The sequence below is a fragment of the Herpailurus yagouaroundi genome, unplaced genomic scaffold, assembly GCF_014898765.1.
Source record: "Herpailurus yagouaroundi ecotype Mexico unplaced genomic scaffold, PumYag 166, whole genome shotgun sequence".
In the NCBI taxonomy this organism is placed as follows: Eukaryota; Metazoa; Chordata; class Mammalia; order Carnivora; family Felidae; genus Herpailurus; species Herpailurus yagouaroundi.
Genome location: NW_024412407.1, coordinates 15697935 through 15723107, shown reverse-complemented (window position 1 = coordinate 15723107; position 25173 = coordinate 15697935). Strand labels below are relative to the sequence as shown.

General features: G+C 36.5%; 1 protein-coding gene across 1 annotated transcript; it reads left to right on the top strand.

Moving 5' to 3' along the window:
- The first annotated feature begins 19098 nt into the window (after positions 1–19098).
- ALG10 (ALG10 alpha-1,2-glucosyltransferase) lies at positions 19099–24223 on the top strand. The gene is made up of 3 exons (XM_040488447.1): positions 19099–19417; positions 20676–20873; positions 22553–24223. Exons 1-3 carry the CDS (start codon positions 19235–19237, stop codon positions 23606–23608), a joined length of 1437 nt encoding a protein of 478 aa, XP_040344381.1. The 5' UTR covers positions 19099–19234; the 3' UTR covers positions 23609–24223.
- Positions 24224–25173: the final 950 nt, after the last annotated feature.

Sequence of the window (25173 nt, the reverse complement as noted above, 5' to 3'; positions counted from 1 at the left end):
AAGTGCAGTCTTCAAATGTCTATTTTATCTTCTGTAAATCTCAATTTTATTTCAGAAATCAAGAAAATCTACATTGTTCTACCCCATTACAAAGAGGGAAGAATAAGCACAAACATGAATAATCTCACGCAATCCCCATAAATAACACGTAAATGAGGCAGTATATATAGAGAGGCACACTAGCAATCATTGAGACAAAGCTTTAGAAAGAAAAAGAAAAGGAAAAAAAAAAAAAAAAAGAAAAGGATACAACCTGACCTTGGCTTGAATTTTTGATGTTTATATAACTAGAAATCTTCTTTAGCCAATATATAGCTGTTGCCCAGTTATGTCATAAGTAAAAAGGAAGGCATTAAAACAAACAAACAAAAACAGAAGAAATGGAAGGAAAAAACAAAAACAAAAACAAAAACAAACAAAGCCTGAATTGGGAACTGAGAATTATTTTCTCTATTTTTTCCTAGATTTCTGGCTTCTGTGTACCCATGATTAAACCATGTCCTTTCTCTGGACTACATTTTTATTTGTAAAATGAGGAGATTAGGCTAGATTATTTCTATAGCCTTTTAGATTTGTTCTACATTCATGTGTTAAACAAATGCACTGCTATGCTTGTGATACTGGAGGATGCTCACATACAGTGATTTATTGATTCATTCATTCAACAAATACTTACTGGGAGTCTATAGTGTGCCAAAACTAAGCCATATGATCAGAATCCATCAGAGAACAAAACAGAAGAACTTATGCTTCACTTTTTGTAACTGTGACCTTTCCTTTCAAGCCATGCACAGAAATAAGAATCCGTGTAAATTACTTTTGGGAATCAAAAGTATCAAGTAAATGAGAAGCCTTTCAAAGTATCATTCTATCTCAGGAAACTAGTTTCAACCAACTGTTACTCAATCTCCTGTCAATGCCATGTTAAGACAGGCATTGACAATGCTTGTCAATGTCATGATGTAACGGCTACCTTCCTCCAGGGCCAAACTTTGTTTTCCAATTCCCCTATGTCAGTAGTGCTTGAGCCAGTCTAACCTGGGCCACCATCTTATTTGGAGTGGTTTCCTTGTTCATTGGTTCGCTCTGTGGCCATCTCTACCAGGGTCACCTTTGGTCCTTCCTTTGTCTACTGTCATGCCTTTGGTTAAAGTTCCCTTTAAAACACTGCTATCACCTGTTATTCTTATCACATGGAGAGATCATTCACATCAGTCACTAGCTATCACTTAGGGAGGGAACTTTTATAGAAAAGAAACAATACACGCCTTCTCCAAAGGATCTTCTTTTACTTGATTTGCAGGGATCTATCATCAAAAGTCAGTAACTCACCTCAAATGCAGTGGTAGACAATATTATGGTGGAAATTATGGCTGTGAGAAGGCCACTACCTTGTTGTACAAGCTCAGGCAGGGTATTCGATCTTCAAGTCTCAGATTCCAGTGGAAAAATATTATGTAACTCAAAGTGTTGTTATGAAGACTAAATAAAATAATATGAAAATGCCAACCACCTATTCCCAAGTATTACACAGATGATACACCCATCATCTTTGTAAGAAAGGACACCATAACATGCAAGTGAATAGACAGTCATAAGTTATAGAAGAGTGTTCAAATACAAGAAAATTTTCAATGATGGAGATAAAACCTAAGGAAGGTGAACTTATTAATTCACTAACTTTTTAAAATTTATATAGAAGTTTCAACATAACAAATGCTAGTTTCCTTCCCTAATATCCTACCCAAAGTTCCATAGTGAAATCAACTGTTTCTCTAGATGGACAACTATAGTTTTCTAGGTGTTAGGAGCTCTTATCTCATTTCTCTGTCTGGCTCATCAATGATCCAAAAAAGCAATCTTAGTGAAGGAAATGTCAAGAACTGGGCTTAAGTCATGGATTTGCCACTTTGTCCTCTACATATCTTTAGCATGTTGACATACCTGGATCCAAATTGTTTCAGCTATAGATTACCATAGCTGCTTTTACCAATCTTTTCAGGTTTTATGTAAAGAGCAAAAACTCATCAGCTTTGTATTGGACACTTTTATCAATATAAGTGATATTGTTATTTCTCTATTTCAAATAGAGTTATTTGAACATATTTAAATAAAGTAAAATAGTTGTTTATTATATATATATTTATAATGAGTAAATCCAGATTTCCTTTCTATTCTTAAAAAAAAACTATAGGGGCGCCTGGGTGGCGCAGTCGGTTAAGCGTCCGACTTCAGCCAGGTCACGATCTCGCGGTCCGGGAGTTCGAGCCCCACGTCAGGCTCTGGGCTGATGGCTCAGAGCCTGGAGCCTGTTTCCGATTCTGTGTCTCCCTCTCTCTCTGCCCCTCCCCCGTTCATGCTCTGCCTCTCTCTGTCCCAAAAATAAATAAACGTTGAAAACAAAAAACAAAAAACAAAAAAAAAACTATAAATGAGAAAGAAATTAAAACTTGGACATGAAAACACAGGAAATAGCACCATCATGAGACAAGCAGTGTGATTACACCATTTACTGAACTAAATGTATATGGTAGGAAGAAGATGCCACTCCCTCCGCAATAAAACATGAATTAGCAAATTTGATGTACAGAATATTATTGGGGGAGGGTATAAATGGTATTTTATTTTATTTTGTCAACCATTTTATATATGCAATTAAATCATTTTCTATGATACTTGTACCAGCATTAAAATTCTCCAGCACACTATGAAAATATGACTATTTTTATTGTATATTTCTAGGGTGTACAGTATGACGTTTTGATATACATATACCAAATGTGAAATGATTAACACAATCAAGCTACTTAACACATTCATAACCTCCTAGAGATATGACTGTGTATGGTAAGAACATTTAAGATCAATGCTTTCAGCAAATTTCAAGTATAAAATACACTGTTAACTGTAATCACCATTCTATATATATTAGATCTCCAGAATTTATTTATTCTGTATACCTGAACCTTTGAATCAGTTGACCAGCTATTCTCATTTTCCCCACCCCTGATCCCTAGCACCAACATTCTACTTTTATAAATTGAATTGTTTTTTAGATTCCACATATAGGTGAGATCATGCATGTTTTTCTTTTGTCTCTGTTTCATTTCACTTAACATGATGTCCTCCAGATTCATTCGTGTTGTCACAAATGGCAGGATTTTTTCTGTATGAAGACTGCAAAATAGTCCAGGTGTATATATACACCATATTTTCTTTATCCATTCATCTGTCAATGGACACTTATGTTGTTTCCATATCTTGGCTATTGTGAATAACGCTGCAATGATCATGTGAGTAGAGATATCTTGAGACCCTGATTTTATTTCCTTTGGATATAGACCCAGAAGCTGGATTGCTGGATCATATGATTGTTCCATTTTAACTTTTTGAGGGACATGTCATGTTGTTTTCCACAGCAGCTGAAAACTTTTACATGTCTACCAATGGTGTATAAGGGTTCCTTTTTCCCCACATCTTACCAACACTTATCTTTTCTATTTTTGATAGTAATCAATCTAACAAGTGTGAAGTGATATTTCACTGTAGTTTTGATATACTTTTCCCAGATGATTAGTGATGTTGAGCACCTTTTCATATACTTGCTGGCCATTTGTACATCTTTGCAACATCCTAAGTTTTCCAGCTTCTTTTCCAGACCAAATGTGTCTATTTAATTTTGTTCTGTTTTCTGATAGTGGATGTTGAGCTAGATTGTGATATGGTTAAGCTAAATGCTTTCAAAGGTGTATTCAATCTATAATTAATTAGCCATTAAACACCACTGGAAATATAATCATAGGGAGAAGAATGCATTTATCATAAGAAATTCTCTCTGAGAGTAGTCCTAAGTGTAGTTGAATGAGATTCCCCTTTATTGCCATTTAAACTGAAAGCAAGGGGTTGGGCCAAGGGACGAGGGACAAGGGATGTGAAAATGTAACCCTAAACTACCTTGGAAGGATGCTATTATCTGCAGGCATTGTTTGACTAAACTGGTTATACTGGTTTTCTAATGCTGCTGCAACAAATTATTACAAACTTAATTGGTTAACAACAAAAATGCATTATCCTACAGTTTTAGATGTCAGAAGTATGAAATGGGTTTCACTGGGCCAAAATCAAGTTGTTAGCAGGAATTAGTTCTTTCTGGAGACTTTAGGGAAGAATCTATTTCCTTGGCCTTCCCAGTTTCTAGCGTCCACTTGCATTCCGTGGCTGGAGGTCTTTCTCACATCACTCTCACGTCTGCTTCCATTGTCACATTTCCTTTTCTCACTTTGACTTTCTTCCCTCTACTTTATAAGGACCCTTGTGATTGCATTGCTAGCCACATGTAAATATTTACATTTTATTTTAAATTATTTTATTTTATTACTGTTTATTAATTTATTTTGAGAGAGAAAGAGACAGAGAGTACATGACCATGAGTGTGGGTGGGACAGAGAGAGAGGGAGACAGAGAGAATCCCAAGCAGGTTCCATGCTGTCGGCACAGAGCCTGATGCAGGGCTTGAACCCACAACTGTGAGATCATGACTTGAACCAAAACCAAGAGTTGGACACTTAACCAACTGAACTACCGAGGTGCCCCTAAATTATTTTAACTAAAAGTCTAAGTTCATTAGTCACACTAGTCGCATTTCAATACTTAATAGTTACATATAGCTAGCAGCTGCCATGTTGAACAGCATAAAATTGAACATTTTCATTACCATAGAAAGTCCTGGACAACACTTATTTAGAATATACTTACATGTATCTATTTATCTTTTTAGATTAAAATAAAATGTATAAATTTAAAATTCTTATGGGATATCCTGTATCTTTAGTAGATATCCACTAACCTTCAGGAATTGAAAGATACTATGACAGATGGTAGGCCATTAGTAAAAGAATTATTCCTATCTTGTTAACTGCTTTCCCCTTAATCTTACTGCTTAATAAATACTTGTTCAAAGACAAGAGTTCCCTATTTAAAAAGAAAGCTGTTTATATAATTCTCAAAACTAAGGAGTTTTGTAATGGAGTAAACACCTTGGAAATAGGAGTTTGGATATATATACCTTTTTTTTTTTTAGCAAAAATTACATTAATATATTTTAGATAAATACTTTTCACAAAGCTCATTATGCTCCCAATATGTTTATTACAAATAATGATGAACTTGAAGTTAGAAAGTCTGCCCTCCAGCATAACTGAGTTAACTTTTCCAAGCCTTCTTATTTGTGACATTATGCCCCACATTATGGTTAAAAGGGACTATAGAAGAAATTACTATGTAAATTTGAGAGCAAATCAAATTAGAATTATTGGTATGCTATGAATAATGACCATCAAGTATTAGGTTAAGATTACTTTTTCTTACTTAGTGGGCACTGTCATAATAAAAAACTTCATGGAATTTAGTATAGTACAAGGGTTCCAAACATGTTTTGGGTGTTTTTGTTTTGTTATGTTTTTTTAGAGACAGAGAGAACACAAGTGGGGGAGAGGGGCAGAGGGAGAGGAGAGAGAGAGAGAGAGAGAGAGAGAGAATCTTAAGCAGGCTGTACACTCAGCTTGGGGCTTGACTTGGGGCTTGATCCAACAACCCTGGAATCATGACCTGAGCAGATATAAAGAATTGGATACTCAACCTACTGAGCCACCCAGGTGCCCCCAAACATGTTTGTTTTCAACATCAATGTCTTTGCATATCTCATAGCTTCACCGAATAAATTTGTTTCTGCAGTTACATACAAATTGAAGTTTTATTTATGCAGGTATGTATCTATTTATTTTTTAATGATTATTTATTTGCAGAGAGAGAGGGGAGAGAGAGAGATAAAGTGAGCATGAGCCAGGAATGGGCAGAGAGAAAGGGAGACAGAGAACCTCAAGCAGGCTCTACACTATCAGCACAGAGCCCAGCATAGATCTCAAACCTATGAACCGTGAGATCATGGCCTGTACTGAAACCAAGAGTTGGACACTTAACTGAATGAGCCACGCAGGCACCCCAACAAATTGAAATTTTAAAAGTTGAAACTTTCTTTAATGAAACTAGGTATTTGGTTGTAAAGGAACCCTAACTTTTTTCATTACTGTAGTTTTTTGTTTTCACACAATGAAATTATTATGTCATTTGAAAAATTATCCCTATGGTTTTTTTTTGTAAATGTATGGCTTTAAGAAAACCAAAACTTCTATTCCTAAGACTATATTGACAAGAATCTAAACATTTCATCTGTATCTAATTGTATAAGCTTTACATGTTGGCATTTAAGAATCTTCCTGTAATAGAAATAGCTATTATATATTATTGATGTATTTCTGAAAAACTGAGATAAACTTATCAATGATGAAACCGATGCATGTATCCTACTTTATGAAAAGTAAGATATTTCATTACTTGGATGTTTGATTTACCAAAATTACAGATTTTATTGAAAATTCTATACATAACGTTGGTAAAATATAATGGAAAACTTCTATTTCTCTCAAGAATACTCTGATATATTTATATTTCTCTGGATTTGAGGGGAATAGTCTAAAACTGTGTGTTATCAAAATGCAAATGTAACATCATATTGCCAGGAACCTACTCTCTCCATCAGGAAATATAGAGCACAATAATTTAATTCATGCTGGAAAATGATGCTTTCCATTAGCACAGATTTACTTTCAAAAACAAATCAAGTATTGACTTAGAAGTAATCTCAGTCCTCATCTTTTAAAAGATTCCATTTTTCTTAGAGTGCAAGTACTTCTAAAAAAGTATATAAGATATAGCTATATTTCTCTTAACCACATCAATTTTGGCCAAAGTTTGATTTGATTTATCTTGAAATATAGGTAAAGTAGGCAATACCATGGACAACAAAGCATGGAAAATACAAATACTTTTGAAAACCAGTAACTCTTAAAGAGCTGGTATGCTGTCTCTTATCCTGGAACCTAGAGTAATGTTGATGTCCTTGCACAAAATGATATATTAACACATATGACTGGCTGCCATTGGGATTTAAATGGCCTATTTTAAAACTGTGTGTGTGTGTGTGTGTGTGTGTGTGTGTGTGTGTATTTCTCTGTAGTTTTCTTCTGAAAATCAAATTTGAAAGAACTTCTTCAAACCTTTCACGTTTTTATACATCTTTACCTTTCGGCATGCTGCTCTTGTACATAGCTCTCCATCCTCCCTCACTTTTTTTTTCTTTTTTTGACATTTAACTAAATTATATCATTCTTTACTATAAGCCTAAGCATCTTTAGGAAGTTTTCTCTAATGTTAGGAATAAACAAATCTGGTTTATGAGTATTTTTGCAGGTGCGTTAGTTTTCTCAAAAATTTGTCAAATATTTTTATCTTCTATAGTTAATATATTAATCACCCATTTTATTGAATGACTATGTATCTAAGTCTCTCAAAGATTCACACGAAGCTTTTTTTTCTTTAACCAAATTCTACAAATGGATTTTCTCTAGCAGTAAAATAGTTAAAGCTTAGATTCTATGTTTTGTACTTGCAGTAATTCATTGATTTAGTAAGCAAATACTGCAGTGTTTTAGAATTTTAATTAACAGGTCATCTAAAACTTAGAAGAACATAAAAAAGACCAAAATATAGTTATAGGTTCTCCTTATAGTAAAAGTAACTGGTCCAGTTGGGCTGACCAAATCTTTTAGGCTTGGAACAACTATAGTGCCTAGAAAAACCTTCTAAGACACAAATAAAAGATGTTATGCTACATTTTGCTATTCTTCCAAAATTTCAGGTGTGAAATAAATGACAAATTACCTGCCTGCCACACTAAGAAAGGAGAAAAAGGTAGAAGTTCCAAGGAGGAGGATTTTCCAACAAGTTTAACTCTTCTGGATATAAGTGATTCATCATATACACATACTGTTTGAAGTTGCTAAAAGAGAAAGACAGTGATTTGGACTAAGCTGTTAGTGCTCCCATTTTCAGATTTATCCTTACACATTAATAATATCAATATCTCCCAAAGTAGAGATTTAATTACACTTTCCAAACAAAGCAATAAATTTGTGAGCATACTTAAAACTGTCATAAATAATTAAAGCTAAAATATATTCTTCAAATAAATGAACTAAGTAAATCTATGTTGCTATGTCCTTGGTATAGTAACATGGGAGTTTTTAATCACTCATTTGCTAATCAAAGAAACATTTTAATCTTGATGGGGTATCCCTGAGTTCTAGTTTATTACCTTATTTTAATAAGGCAGGATACATTTTTCATGAAATGTTATTTAAAATGGCATTATGATCAAGTTATTTAGTAAATATTTACTGGAAGCATGTCAAGCACAAGACTCATCACTCACTCAAGCTTCATCAAACTATTTTCTGGACTGAATCAGTACCAGATTCTTGGGCAAAAGGCATTTCACAGTTGGGCAAATGGCTTCATGGTGTTTCTGGTTTCCTAGAACACAATCTATTCCCATCTCCTCAAGTAATCCCCAAAGCCTTTATTTGTTTGTTTATGACTGGGTACAGTGTGCTTTATTGATGGTACACGACAAGGTAGGGCTTCCTAAGCCCCTCCACTTCTTCAGGGGGGCCTGGGATGAAACTGTGCAGGGGTCAGGAGATTCTCAGTGTGTTGGGGGATGAGTTGGAGCAAGAATTTCCCAGCAGCTGAGGCCTTCTCTCCTCCTCTCTTTTTCTTGCTGGAGCTGGTAGTCCAGGGGCTCAAGGAGGCCATGTGGACCATAAAGTCCACCATCCTGTTGCTGTAGCCAAATTGATTGTCATATCAAGAAAGAAGCTTGACAAAGTGGTCATTGAGGGAAATATCAGCCCCAGCATCAAAGGTAGAATGGGTGTCACTGTTAAAGTTGCAAAAGACAATCTGGTCCTTGGTATATCCCAGGATGTCTTTCAGATAATCCCCTAATGTTTGCTTCACCACCTTATTGATATCATCATATTTGACAGCTTTCTCTAAGACTGCAGAGCAAATCTACAACTGACATTTGGGGATGGGGACACAGAAAGCCATGCCAGTGTGCTCCTATTCAGATCAGAGATAAATTTGCCCATAATCTTGGCAGTGCTAATAGAAGCAAGGATGAAATCTGGAGAAGCTTCATGGCCATCATGCCACAGCTTCCCAGAGGGGCCGTGAGGGACCATCCAGTGCTGGCACGGACTGTGTACATGAGTTCCTCTACCAGGCCAAGCTGTCATGGATGACCTTGGCCGAAAAGTCCAAGCACTTGGTAGTGCAGAAGGCATTTCTGACAATCCCAAGGGAGTTGTCAAACATCTCATGGTTCATACCCATCCTAAACATGTGGGAATCAGCAGATGGGGCAGAGATAATGACCCTTTTTGTTCCACCCTTCAGGTGAGCCATAGCCTTCTCCAAGTTAGTGAGGACACCAGGGGACTCAAAACCCCAGCATCACCCCATTTGATGTTGGGAGGATATTGCTCCTGGAAGATGGAGATGAGCTTTCCATTAATGACAAGCTACCAGGTTTCAGCCTTGATTGGGCCATTGAACTCACCATGGGTGGAATCATACTGGAACATGTAGACCATGAAGTTGCAGTCAATAAAGGGGTCACTAACAGAGACAATATCCAGTGTCAGTGTCAAAAGCAGCCCTGATTACCAAGCACCCAATGCAATCAAATTAGTTTTCTCTAATATTTCCCATCATGTCTAAGGAATGTGACCTGCACTGCTCAAGAAGGTATGGCTGCTTGCATAATGGGGAGGAACAAAGAATCCCAGTGACTTTAACTACTTTTATTCTTCCCAAACATGGGTGATATTATATCCTATGATATCTCCTAGCTCTCTTTTATTTATATTTTTCTCCCATTTATTCATTCATTCAATAATTTTGGAGAGCTACTGTCTGACCCCTTGGAAGACACAGAACATGTTACTTATTATCAAGTGTGTACATAAATAATTTTTCACTGATAAATAATTTTGGCAAGATAACCACACTATATTAGGTAGCTTTACAGCAATAACAACCTCAAACAACATTTATTTTTCAGTGATATTACATATAGATAGCTATGGGTGGGCTACTGTGACTCAACTCTTGGTTGCATTCCCATTTCAGAACTCAGGCTTAAGGAACAGTCCCTTTTTAGGGCTTGACATTCTCATGGCAGAGGGAAGAATACAGGAAGATAATTGGGCAGTAGCTTTGAATACTTCTGCTTAAAGTGATACACAGTCAATTCTCTTTACTCCTAGTAGTTATGTTCAAACACTGAATGAGCAAAAATCGAACCATTGCTCTTATAGGACCTGCGAGCCTCTGCTGACAGTGTTTTGTCAACCATTTGAGTTATATAAGTGTTTTTGCTGAAACCCTTGTAAAATGAGCCAGTGTCATCATTATTGAAAACCTGCTCTTCACATAACCTTCTCCTATATAATACTTAGCAGGTATTTAAGAAATTCCATCCACATCTTCCTGATCTGCAGAACCTGCCCCACTTGCGAGCTCATTTTTCATGCTGTTTCACCTTTTGAGATGTATGATCCAGACAGTATGAACTGATAGGGTTTAATATTTTCCTGACCCTTGTTACTGTGCCTTTCAACAAGGAATCCCCAGTAAGAGAAGTATTCCTACAGATCAACAAGCCAGGAGGGGGTCCACAATCTGTTTCATAGAAGCAACAGCCCACCCTTTCTCAATGAGAAATATCCAGAGATTTGGTGCCCTGGATAAGCTTCTTCTCTAGTGCAGAAGTGTAGGGGGAGATTTAATAAATCAGTGAATTATTGGTGGCCTTGAACTATTTCCCAATAGATTCAATGTTCTAAGTTAGCACATTTGTAGAGTTCTATCTGCAATGGAGGAAAGAATGTGTGTTTATGTTAACCCAGGTCATAAACAATAGCTAATTTTAGTTGAAATAACACTGTTGATATTCACAGGATCTATATGGTTTTGAATGCTGCCCTCATTATTTGTTGTTTATATCACTGTTATAATTTTTTTTTATATCTTAGTAAGTAAATTGGAAACTATGAGGTTTACTGGGGGTCTTGGCAAACTATAACCAGTGAGTCAAATCCTGCCTGCTACTTGTTTTTGTAAATACATTTTTATTGGAATACAGCCATGCTTTCTGTTTACATACTGCCTATGACTGTTTTCACACTACAACAGCAGAGCTAAGTGTTGCAGCAGAGACCATATGGCCACAACACTGAAAACAGTTACTCTCTGGATCTTTACAAAAAAATGTCTGTCAACCTTGGCCTTATACTAATGGTAGATGTGTCAAAAAAAAAAAAAAGCCAGTCAATAGTGAAACTATGAATAAACAGGTTGAAAAAAGAATATCCTTCCACAGAAAGTATATTTCCAGGGCTTCTTGCCCAGGTCAGTGACATTGAATGTAAGCTGATTACAAAGTTGTGCAAGCAAGGAATGCGAACACGTTTATGATGATTGAACATTCTGCATTAAGGAAAGCATGTAATATTTGGGAAAGCTGTTATATTTACATCAGATTGGAAAATAATATGTTTGTGAATAGGTTAAGTTGAATTGAAATATTTTGATCAACCATTTAGCATAGTAATTATCTTTGATTAAAATATTGGAGTTTGGCTAATTAGCACATGAAGAGTCTATCTGAGAGACTTGTACTTATGCCTGTGAAAGATTATGCACAGAACTGTACACTGAAAAAGAGTGAATTTTATTTGTATAAATCATATCTCAATCAACCTAATTTGTTTATTTATTTTTTTAATTTATTCTTTTAAAGATCATATATCTGCATAGATATTTTAAATTATAGTAATTAACATAAGTTTTATAAAAAAGCTTTTCGACTGCCAGTATTATTGCTGTTCAAGTTAAGTAATAACAGCACTGATGGCATTAGAAGTCCAGAAAGAACAATTCAGTTTTTCTCCACTTAAAAAAAAAATTCTGGGGCATCTGGGTGGCTCCGTCAGTTGAGGGTCTTGGCTCAGGTCATGATCTCACAGTTTTGTGAGTTTGAGCCCCTGTAGCTCTCTTCTATCAGCACAGAGCTCACTTCAGATCCTCTGTCCCTCTCTCTCTGCCCCTCCCTCTCTCCTGCTGGCACGATCTCTCTCACTCTCTCTCTCTCAAAAATAAATAAACTTAAAAAAATTTCTGCCTGAAGAGCTGGTTACAAGGTTTGTTGATTACACCGTAAGAAAGTCACCACATGTGCTTGGGAATAAGACACGCATGAAGAAGAGCTGCCCAGGAGAGCTACTAGATGGCATAGAGAAAGAGCTCCTTCCACCTACAAGCATATTTTATGGCTGCCCCTGCCTTACTGGAGCTAACACATGCCCATTTTCTGAGGAATTTGGTCAGGTCTTGCTTTCACTGCAAGGAACCATCTGACAAAGAGGCTGCGAAGATGGAGAACCAGAACCATCCCCAGGCTCTCCCTACAATTTCAGAGTACCCACATTCATGAGAGAACAAATAAAATTTGCCATTTACCCATAAGCCACATTTGTTTAGGCTAGCTTGGTAAATAACTTTTCATTCACAGAGCACTGAGTTCTCAAAAATAAAAGAAAGGGCAAACTTAAAATTTTTTAAATGTTTTATTTATTCTTGAGAGAGAGACAGAGCATGAGCTGGGGAGGAACAGAGCAAGAGAGCAACACAGAATCTGAAGCAGGCTCCAGGCACAGAGCCTGATGCAGGACTTGAACTCACGATCCCTGAGATCAGGACCTGAGCTGTTCAACCAACTGAGCCACCCAGGTGCCTCAAGAAAGTGCAAACTTTAGATTGACTCTTGACCACTGTATTAAATGACGTGGGCCAAATGGAAACACTGTGCTTGGATATTTATTACATTACATTTTTCAGGTTGCCACTTTGAAAATAAGTTACATTATATATCTTTTGGACATAATACGGAGTTTTTTTTTTCTCTTTAACTTTGCTTTTTTAAAATGTTTTTTGATGTTTATTCATTTTTGATAGAGAGAGAGCACGTGAGCAGGGGAGGGCAGAGAGAGGAAGAGACAGAATTCAAAGCAAGCTCCAGGCTCTGAGCTGTCAGCACAGAGCTTGACCCGGGGCTCGAACTCATGAACCACGAAATCATGACCTGAGCCAAAGTCGGATGCCCAACTGACTGAGCAATCCAGGAGTCTCTAATTTTGCTTTTTTAAGGTAAATTTGCATTTATCACAAGGTATGGAGTGTTTCTCAAACTACATATGGTAAAGAACATCAATACAAAAAAATAATGGTAATGCAGTATTAATATTGAAAATAATGAGCTTTAAAAACTAGAAAGAGCCAACCTGGTGGCAGTCTCGTTAGGCAGATTTTGAGTGCTGATTGATAAGCAAGGCTAGAACATTTGTTTAGGAAACAAGTCAGTTTAGGAAAGGAACAAACTGGTCCTGATTTTGCTAAAGTTGTCAGCACCCTCTAGTGGAGATAAGTTTCTGAAAAACCACTTCTTTAATACAGATATCTATTTTAACTATTTTTGCACAAACATATCATCAGTCATCAAAACTTGGCTGTTACAGAAATTAAAACTTTGAGACAGTGATAAACAAGGTACTATTTCATTTCATTGTATTAAATAATTGTAAATCTTTTAATATGGTTTGTTGTCTCATCCAGAAAAGCTATACAAGGCAAAACAAGACCGAAAACAGGGACCAGAGAATAGGAGCTACTCCTCCAACGTCTCTGCTTTGCCCAGTGAAAATAAAGTCCAAATGAGGGTTTCTGCATTTGAATTTCATTAATGAAAATTCAGGTTGTCTCTGTACTCACTAAATTAATATCATACAAATAATTCAAGAACAATATTTTGAATGTATGTCAAACTTTCAGTTGGTGCAGGGCACCAAATGATCAGTGTGAGAGTGTTCTGTCTTCTTCTAGCTCTGCCTTTAAAATGAAAAGAGAGGGGCGCCTGGGTGGCGCAGTTGGTTAAGCGTCCGACTTCAGCCAGGTCACGATCTCGCGGTCCGTGAGTTCGAGCCCCCCGCGTCAGGCTCTGGGCTGATGGCTCAGAGCCTGGAGCCTGTTTCGATTCTGTGTCTCCCTCTCTCTCTGCCCCTCCCCCGTTCACGCTCTGTCTCTCTCTGTCCCCAAAATAAATAAACGTTGAAAAAAAAATTAAAAAATAAATAAATAAATAAAAAATAAAATGAAAAGAGAAATAAGTAAATAGCCTCTTAAATATTTCACATTAACATGGATGAATGTTTCTTTAGTAATAAAAGCAGTATGATAAATCTGAGTCCAAACTCTGAACATTTTAAATTAGTAAGATCATACTGCTGGTTTATTAAAAATGTAAAATTACAAATTAGGTCAGTGTCTTTCTTTTAACTTTTTACTTTGATTGATTTAATGGTACTGCAATTTCATCAATATAATATTTCAATCCATTTAACAATCATTCATCATTTCCTTAAATTTTACATAATGTAAGGGCAAAGGTCTTTGTGAAGTTTCTTTTCCCTGGAATGCTTCTCATTTAACTGGACGCAGTAGCTATAGGACTATAGTTTCAGCTACTCTTTTTCAAAAAGAACAGTTCCTCTTTACATAGATTTTTTAAAAGAAAAATTAGATGTATTTAAGTATGAATTTATACAATAGAAAAATATTAACTTGTATTTAAATTCTCTTTTCCACCTGCTGAGGAGGAAGGAATCTCTATGTTGTTTGGAGATTAACTTTGTGTTTTTCAGTAGGGTAAAGCCTGGAGATGAAGAATTGGATAAGCCAAATTCGACTCCAGGAGAGAAAAAAAAAAAAGAGAGAGAAGACACACAAAAAAGACCCTAGACAGGTGGCAAAGCAGTACATGTGACCAGAAGAGCAAAGGCAATGTAGAGGACTACAGTGTTCTCGAATTTAGACGTGCATCAGGTTTACCTAGGAATTTAGGAGAATCATAATTGATTATTAAATGAATGTTTACAACACAGATTTCTTGTCTCTGCCCCCAGAGTTTCTGTTTCAGTAAGTCTAAAACATTGCTTAATAACTTGCATTTCTAACAGGTTCCTGGGTGGTGCTAATGCTGCTGGTCCAGAGACCACACTTTAAGAACCATTGTTATACAGGATATGTAGGAAGTTTTGCTTTGGTTTGTATGGTATAACTTTCCAGCTGACCAACTATCTCTGTTTATCTGGAACCAAAGGATTTCCTGAAACTTGCAAGGCTACAACTGGAAAGTCTCCAGCAAACCAAGAAGATTGGTCACCCTACATCATACCTTCAAGATACTTTCAGCAAAGAGCTAAAATACTGGTTAACACATTTATATCAAAATGTTGCATTGTTTTCTTTTAATTAATTCATTCATTCATTGGTTAATTATAAAAGTTTTTTCGTCAATATGTTGAAATTGAGCTCAAGGTTAGACTTGCTTTTTGAATGTCATCATGTATGATTTTGCCCAAGGTATAGTACCCTGCTGTAGTTAGAACTGTCACCTAGAACTGAGTAAGCCATCTCACGACTATCAGTATCAAGTGATCAGTGTTTTGGTTCAGTAGCAAGTGAAAAGCATTCAATAAGAGGAAGAATGGTACTTGGTCTATCACTTCAAAGTAAGAGGGTACTTAGACAAATTTCTCTTAGAATTACAGTCTTTAGGGAAACTCACTGTTTGGAAATTTATGTTCCACAGAATTCATATACACAATGTTACATGAGTTCATCAAATTAGGAATGTCAGAATTGATCAGGATGGGCTAAGTTTCATGGCAGTAATAAAGGCAAAATCTTAATGGCTTAAATCAACAAATATTTCTTTTTTTAATGTTTGTTTTTGAAAGAGAGAGAGAGAGAGTGCATGCCCCAGTGGGGGAGTGGCAGAGAGTGAGGGAAATAGAGAATCCAAAAGTAGGCTCTATACTGTCAGCACAGAACCCCACGTGGGGCTTAAACTCACGAGCAGGGCTTGAATTCAAAAGCAGAGGTGTGAGATCGAGATCATGATCTAAGTCAAAGTCATATGCTTACCTGACTGAGCCACTCAGGCACCCCATAAATATTTACTTCTTGTGAACACTACCTATCCTTAGAACTCCAACAGAAATTGCTTATTTTTCTTGCCTAACTTTTTATATCATAATTCAAATAGCACAAAATAGAGAACTTAACTAATGTTCAATGATGATGGAATTACTCATCCTAGTGTTGACTCTCTTCCACAAAATAAACATCTGTGGGAAATTGGGGTTGAAATCCTGAACAGAGAATGCAAAGTGAATATGAATCATGATCCAGTTTTAAAAGATAAGCCTAGTAAAATATAGCTTACTTCATTAAAATCCCCACAGGTAGCTATTTTATTAGGTCTTGATTTAGTGGCAGACTTTGGAAAAGCATTTATAGGTTACTGGAGATGTGGTAATCCCAAAGTGGATATATGACAAACCTTCTCCAATTTGTAAATAGTAAAAATAATTCACCAACAAACTAGTAGAGTATTCTGTGAAGACCACTATGGAACCAATAGGATTTCTTAGCATTCATGTTTTGCACTGATGGTTTCCAAATCTGAAAATTATTATTCAGTGGTTTGAGATGGTACCCTGGAATCTAATTTTTTACAAGGCTCTCCAGCAGATTTTAATACAATTACTCTGCAAGGTGGACATCTAAAAAAAAAGACACCTGTATTTTCAATTTGGTAGATAAAAACATAAAGGAGTAGAACGTAGATGTAAGGTTACTGGGACTAACAAACATTCATTTCAGTATAAATTGAAGATTGTTTTAAACAATAACAACATGGGGTCATTTTATTACTCTTGAGCTGATATCCTAGTTTCTACCTTTGCCTCTGTCACTAATTTCCTATGTGATTTCAGGTAAAGCACTTATTTTAACTGCAGCTGCTTTTCAGAAATGAAATCAATTAGATTAAAGAAGATCCCTAGCAGTTCTAAAGCCCCATATTTCCTTGAAACATTCACGTAACCTTAAAGGGATGTGTGTGATATCTATAGGGACAGGATGTATAATGTAAGCTCTTGATGGCAATTTTTATATAAAGAAATTTGTAGCATAAATCTCTGGCCTTACTCTACTACCTTGAAAAATTTGCCACTATTTCAGGGATAAGTCAACAGACTGCAGGGTATTGATGGGGAGGGAGGTTTAAGACATGTTAGCCCCAAATATGATAACTTGTTATATTGAATATTTCAAGCCAAAGAAATTTGAGAAATGGCATGTGCAGGAAGGATTTTCTGGTCTTCCAATGAAGCAGATCATAAAACCTAGAGAGGACTTTCTGACCTCCTGAAGCAGATCATAAAACCTTTATGTGAGAGGTGGCCTTCCTACACACAGAGGAAAGAAGCATCCTTATTTTTGAAATTGAAGGAACATAGAGGAATCTGAATGAACAGGCCTTGCTAAGTTTCTTCCAGTTTACTATACTTACCTCATACTTTTTGTCTTATCATACCCTTTCACTACTTTCCACTCTTCATCAAACCTAGCATAAAAATGCTCAGATTGAACTATCTCTTCAAGTTTTCACTTCCATACGAAGGCTCCTATGTCACATAAAATTTATATTAAATATACTTGTATGCTTTCTCCTCATTAATCTGTCTTTTGTTACAGAGCTCCCAGTTGAGAACTTAGAAGGGTAGAGGAAACAGATACTTTTCCTCCCCTACAGTATATATGTCACCTTTGAGTAAATCATGGGATCTGGGGCCATTACTTGTAGACCATTACCTACTTTTTGAAGACTGAATCATCTGGACATGATTTTAAATAGGTAAGCACATTATTGACCCAGTAATAAAATGGGAGATAATAAAGAAAACAAAGCTAAGCATCACATCAAAACAGAATCCTGACATGATTTGATTCCAGTGGCTTAAATATGTTTCCATCCCACCCCTATTCACGTTGTGCCCTTTTATTAATGAAGAAATAGCAGAGACTGAATAGGGATGCAGTTTAATTTGTCTAAATTGGGACAGTGTGAATTAGCTTGGAGTCAAAGAAAAATGAACTGAGAACCTTGAGGTTTGTAACACTAAACAAATCCTGACCCTTTTCTAATGTATTCCCACCAAAGACAATCTGACTGAGAGTACCCAAGAGGGCATCCTTCAAAACATGCCAACTATGTTCAAGGCAAAATTACAAGACATAATTTATCTTCAGCATTCTTCAAATATTCTCTTTCACTTCCTGCCCCTAACTCCTAATATCAGAAATATGCGAAATCTACACAACCTGTAAACAGTTTACCAATTTAAGAGCTTAGTATGTGAAAGCCGTTTGGGGGACTACAAAAATTACTGATACACAGTGCCACCCATTAATATGTTCATGCTTATTATTTAGTAGTAAAAATAAAATACTGCAGCAGAGATATGAACGAGAACAAACTTGCCGATACAGAGAATCCTTTCTTATCTAAAACACCCCAAATCCTAAAAATTTCTTTCCCCAGCTCCTACAGAGTACTGCAATCTGGTTATCAGAGTGCACTATGAATGCCGACTTAACTAAATCCCCTTTAAGAGTGTCCACATTCTAAAAGAGGTCTTTTTTAACCTTAAAAAAAATCCTCTAATTAAGTGAAGTTCATTCAGCAGTGAAAAGCCTCTTCAGACATTCAAGTTTTAATCTGGAAGTCGTAATCTTAGCTTCCATAACCAAAGTTCCCCTCCTACACTCCAAAATTGATGAAACCAAATATCTTGGAATCACAGGTTTCAATTCAGATCACATGAAAGAAAAATAATTAGGGGGAAAGGTGCAAAATGTCAGGGCTTGGGGATTGCAAACGTGTGGAAGCGATGCCACCTCCTGGTAAGAGATGAGAACGAGCAGGAAAAAAGCCAAATGCAACTAGAGGGATAAACAACTGCGACTTTCCCTTCAAAGCCATCTAGCCGCGCAGCTACAGCCCCTGTAGACTCCGGGATCCGCCCCTCCCGGTGGCTCTGACCACTCCAGTGCGACCTGCGCAACGTGATTGACAGGGCAACAGCCCGGTCCGTTACCTAAACTCGTCACTCCGGAAACAGTGACCGGATCCCTCCGGAAGATCAGGGTCCGGGCTCTCCCAGCATCCTTTGCTTTCCGGCTATGCTCAGTCCTGTCCGGCCAGTCCCGCCTTGCGCGCCCATTTCGAGCCCGAGTTTCAAGCTCGACTTTGCAGGCTCGAGAACCCGGAACAGATTTTCCAGGACTGGGTTCTTGGGCAGTGGCTATGGGGGCAGGAATGGCGCAGCTCGAGGGTTACTACTTCTCGGCTGCCCTGAGCTGTACCTTTTTAGTGTCCTGTCTCCTCTTCTCCGCCTTCAGCCGGGCGCTGCGAGAGCCCTACATGGACGAGATCTTCCACCTGCCGCAGGCGCAGCGCTACTGTGAGGGCCATTTCTCCCTCTCGCAGGTGGGGTCCCCAACCTACCCCCACCCTAGGGCAGGCCAGAGAGGGCTGACCCAGCCCCAGCACTACTTTCTACCCCCCCCCCCCCCCTTATCCTTTGGTCCCTCCGCTCTACCCTTCCAGTTTCGAATTATGAAAGGAACTGGGTAATCTTTTGTTCCTGTCCCTGAGATCTGTGAAATGTTTGTTTAATGAATGAATATAAGCAGATCTGTGTCTCAGGAAGTAATGTTCTGAGAAATTCGCTAATGGAATAATATATTTGCTTTGTCACAAGGTACAACCCAGGCGCACGGTACATTTGTTTCCCTCTTGGTGGGTGGTATTAGCTATCCCAGCTTTTCTTCCCCAATCCCTAGATCAGAGGCATCGGCCTGCCCCCTTGGAAATGTCGGGAAACCTCACTTTAGTTCACCTGTTAAGAGTTTCCCCCAATATTTTGGGTGTGCGATACTATGGGGAATGGGGGGAATGAGGGGAATCTTCAGCCACCAAGAAGTGACAAGTTACATTAATTCCATTCTTGGTGTTTTTGGGAACCTTCAGTTAACTGGAGAAACTAGCACCCAGTGAGGTGGCATCATGTTTGAAAATATAAAGGCCTATGTAAATATAAAGATAAAAAATAAAGTAGATGTATTATCCTTACTTTTCTGGGGAAGCAATGTGGTTAGAAATATAAAGTCTGTAATTTTTGTGTGGTTATTTACTAGTTATGTGACCTTGGAAAATTTTTGAGCCTCAGGTTACTTCTCTGAGAATGACAATTTTAACAGGATCTACTATAAGATGTGTTGCAGGATTAAATAAAGAGGATTTGGCACAATTCTTGGCTCAGTACATGTTAGCTACCATTATGGAGCCTGTGGTTTGATCTCTTTAAACACTTCTTTCCCTCCAAAACCATCAGAGTTCTAGTCAGTGTTTCCACACTTTAAAATGGGAACATTTGCAGTTTGATCACTAAAATATAGGGTTTCTGAAGGGTAGGTCTTGGAAAATGGAAACTGGTTTTAAGTTGTTGTTGTTTACTGGTTACAGATACCTCCGCACAGAACAGGTACAGAGGCAAAATATAAGCAAAACTTTTGTTTAAAGGAGATATTTTATCTGCTGAGGACTTACCTAACCACCGTGTCACAGACTAACTTCTCAACATACCTGATCATTGGTAGAGATGTTTTTGAGCTTGACTTCCTTGTGTAGGTCCTGTTAGTATTTCATCTTGTTTTTGCTTCATTGTTGGCCTTTCCTTTTTAAGTGGGATCCCATGATTACTACATTACCTGGCTTATACCTGCTGTCAGTTGGAGTGGTCAAACCTGCCAGTTGGATCTTTGGATGGTCTGAACATGTTGTGTGCTCCATTGGAATGCTCAGATTTGTTAATCTTCTCTTCAGTGTAGGCAACTTCTATTTACTATATTTGCTTTTCCGCAAGGTACAACCCAGACACAAGGTATGTTTCCAAAATAATTTATTGTAAATTTCTATGTAGTCAGATCCACAATTTTGATAAATCGATTTTATGAGATTTGATGAAAAGTATCTTGAACACTTAGTCTTTATGTATATTTTGTTAAGATAAAGCAAGTCTCCTACCCCCATTTTAGAATAAGTTTGTATTTAAATACTTGAATGATTTGTAATACTTTGATTTGTGAAACCTAAAATAAATATTTGTGAATCAAATGAGTTCAGTAAATGTTTATGGTGCTTATTATGTGTGGTAGGCACTGAGACTACAGAAATAAATAAGGCATTTTTTTTTTCTTTACCAAACTTTTATCTTCCTTAGGGAAGACAGACTTTGAGGAATTGTGAGGTGAATTGCCTAGCTTTGAATTCTGTCCATTTCCAAGTTGTGTTACTTTTAGCAGGTCACCTTTAGTGACCCCTTACTGTATTCTTCTATTAAATGGAAATATAGAATCTACATCAGAGGACTGTTGGAGTACAGGAGATTAATAAAGGGAAGGCATTTGGAATAATGCCTGATAGAATAGTAAGGACTCAATAAATATTAATTATAATAATTAGGTTTAACTTAAATGATTTCAATAGTGTAAATGATGAGAGGGAGATAGGTATAAGACATTATAAGGACTCAGAAGGATTAGAGGAGCACTTATTTTGTAGCCTGAATGGCAGTAAGATGTATGGGTGGCATTGGGTAAGACTTCCCAGAAAAGATGGTATCTGAACTGAATCCCGATGAATAGACAGTACTGTAGGGTGGGGAATGAATCCTGGCAGGAGAAAAAGCATAAGCAAAGGTAGAAAGGAGGTGAGCAACAAGATCATACAGAGTTGTTGCTCTTTGGAATCACAAGATGATAAAGTACAAGGATGTGAGGCTAGACAAGTGGGTAGGGGTGAAGTCATGAATGCCTTCATATGTCATGGAAAGGATTTTGAACTTGATCTAGTAAGTGATGGCATACAGCTTTTAATTTTAACCAAGAGAATGGCATGGTCTGATTTGGTGATTTAGATTAAGTGGAAGATAAAATTTCAGGAGATAAGAATACTTTCAAAATCTGAAATAGCTTTTGAGAAAGGCCAAAATAAGATATTTAACTTTAGACTGAGACCACTATTTTCAGTAAAAAACCTGTAAATTCATCATGAAACAGTAAGACCATTGGGTATAGTGGTAAAAATGCTATATACATATTTACATTGCCTCTAAAGTTTTGAAGGGAGTATCTTTAAAAGAAATTAAGGATGATGGCTAAATGAATGCTTTTTAGAAGCGCTAAGACTTAGTTCAGGGAAATGAAACTGTGTGCCCTGTGTCCCGTTCATCAACATGTTCCTCATAGAATTTAGTTCACACAATAACTCCTTCATTATTTGTTGAATCATTCAAAGTGTTTTAGAACATAGAGGCTTTGGCATACACATGTGTTGTCTTCATGACTTTCAAACTGATAAATAGAACTAAAAGGTACCAGAAAGCATCCTTACAAATGTATGTTGTGTTTTTGCAAAGCTAGAAATAAGATTAACGTTGAATAATTTTATTTAAGATTAAGGTAGTTTTTGTTTTTTTAATAAATCTCTGTTAGCCCAGCAGAAATAGCATATTTGTTTTATTGTGAAAATAATTGTAAATGTATTTTCTTTTCCTCTTAGGCTGCCTCAAGTATCCAGAGAATCTTGTCAACATTAACATTAGCAGTATTTCCCACACTCTATTTTTTTAACTTCCTTTATTATACAGAAGCAGGATCCATGTTTTTTACTCTTTTTGCCTATTTGATGTGTCTTTATGGAAATCATAAAACTTCAGCTTTGCTTGGATTTTGTGGCTTCATGTTTCGTCAAACTAATATCATCTGGGCTGTCTTCTGCGCAGGAAATATCATTGCACAAAAATTAACAGAAGCTTGGAAAACTGAGCTACAAAAGAAGAAGGAAGAGAGGCTTCCGCCTATTAAAGGACCATTTTCAGAATTCAGGAAAATTCTTCAGTTTCTTTTGGCTTATTCCATGTCCTTTAAGAACTTGAGTGTGCTTTTCCTTTTGACTTGGCCGTACATCCTTCTGGTGTTTCTGTTTTGTGTTTTTGTAGTTGTTAATGGTGGAATTGTTATTGGCGATCGAAGTAGTCATGAAGCCTGTCTACATTTTCCTCAACTCTTCTACTTTTTCTCTTTTACTCTCTTTTTTTCCTTTCCTCACCTATTGTCTCCTGGCAAAATTAGAGCTTTTCTTTCCTTAGTTTGGAAACGTAGAATTCAGTTTTTTATGATCACCTTAGTCTCTCTGTTTTTAGTTTGGAAATTCACTTATGCTCATAAATACTTGCTAGCAGATAACAGACATTATACATTCTATGTATGGAAAAGAGTTTTTCAAAAATATGAAATTATGAAATACTTGTTAGTTCCAGTATATATATTTGCTGGTTGGAGTATAGCTGACTCCTTGAAATCTAAGTCAATTTTCTGGAATTTAATGTTTTTCATATGCTTGTTTACTGTTACAGTACCTCAGAAACTGCTAGAATTTCGTTATTTCATTTTACCTTATGTTATTTATAGGCTTAACATACCTCTACCACCTATATCTAGACTTGTTTGTGAACTAGGCTGCTATGCAGTTGTTAATTTCCTAACTTTTTATGTCTTCCTGAACAAGACTTTTCAGTGGCCAGATAGTCAGGACATTCAGAGATTTATGTGGTAATGTCAGAGATATCTTGAGTTCTAAAAATAGACTTATATAGACTATCTCCACAATGAACAATTGAAGAGGTAAAAATTACGGACTTTGTTTTAGGCACAGTGGTGATCCACAGATCACATCAGACTTTTTGTGTTTTAAACATACATAATAAATCCAAGGAACTGATAAAGAACTGAGAAAAGTTTAAGACTTGCTCCATAAGCCTGAATAGTGGAAAATGAAATTGTTTACAGTTATTTCATGATATCTTTTTGATACTGCTGACCACTCAAAAAGCTTGAAAACATTTTACAGGTACAAGTTTAAGAAAACTGAGCTTTGTAGTACTGAAACTTATTTATGAATTCTCTTCAGAAAGCAATAGCAGACAAGTATTTGAAACATATTGACAAATGATCAGGTAATGTTCTTGATTAAAATATTTCAGTGATTATAATTTGAATCATAAGGCAAAATAGACTCAGATAGTAAATGTTATAAATTAGAGGCTCATCTATGTTTATCTTGGAATTAAGTTGTTAATTTTTGTTAAAAATCTAGAAATGATCAAGCCCTTTCACTAATTCTTTTTTTAAAAAAATATATTTATTTATTTAAGTAATCTTCATACCTGATGTGGGGCTCAAACTCACGACCCCAAGATCAAGTCACATGCTCTACTGACTAAGCCAGCCAGGTGTCCCCCTTTCACTGATTATTAATATGAAATATATGATGGCCAAAGATAAATTGTGTTGATGATAATACCTTTTAAAAGGGATTTTCGTTCAGAGATACATTAGTGTATTCATTTCTTCTGGTTGTTGTAACAGATAACCACAAACTTGGTAGCTATAAAAATATCTAATTTCTAAAATTAAGGTGTGGCCAGGTTGATTTTTTCTAGAGGCTCTGGGAGAGAATCTGTTCCATGCTTCTAGCTTTTGGTGACTGTCTGCAGTCTTTGATTTACAGCTGTGTCACTCCAATCTCTGCCTCTGTCTTCACATGGTCCTCTCTCTCTTATAAGGACAATGTCATTGGGTTAGGGTTTACCTTAATCCAGGATGGTCTTATGCCAAGACCTTTAATTAAATCTACAATGACCCTTTTTCAAAAGTAAGGGCACATTTATAGGTTCCGTGTAGACATCTTTTTGTGGGATACTTTTCACCCACTGAAGTTACCAAAGGATATTTTAGGATAAACTTCATAAAATTTGTAGGAAATAATTTCTTTCTTTGCTGAGATATTTTAAATAAAATTATGTCTTCACTAAGAGCTGATTCCAAGGTTACAGAATTACAAAAGTAAGGGTAATTTGGTATTTGATTCCATTATCCAAAATAGAAGTGAAAGGAAGTTTAGAGATCCATTGAGCTAGTCTTATTTTGTAGATTAGGAAGCAACTGTTCAGATAGGAATTTTATATGAGTCTTTAAATTCTGTGTTTACTGTTTCATGTGAATTCACTTGGTTGTCATTCCTTTACAGAAAAGTAGTACTTGGACATGTTTACTTTGACATGCAAACTTAGAACTGTGAACAGAATTTATCTTTTAATATCATTTTACATTTGTAAACTT

What these genes read in the sequence shown, in the direction of transcription:
- ALG10 (XM_040488447.1), top strand. Translation starts at nt 19,235, where the DNA reads ATGGGGGCAGGAATGGCGCAGCTCGAGGGTTACTACTTCTCGGCTGCC. An exon ending in GCCATTTCTCCCTCTCGCAG is followed by an intron (nt 19,418 to 20,675) that starts GTGGGGTCCCCA and finishes TTCCTTTTTAAG; the next exon opens with TGGGATCCCATGATTACTAC. An exon ending in AGGTACAACCCAGACACAAG is followed by an intron (nt 20,874 to 22,552) that starts GTATGTTTCCAA and finishes TTTTCCTCTTAG; the next exon opens with GCTGCCTCAAGTATCCAGAG.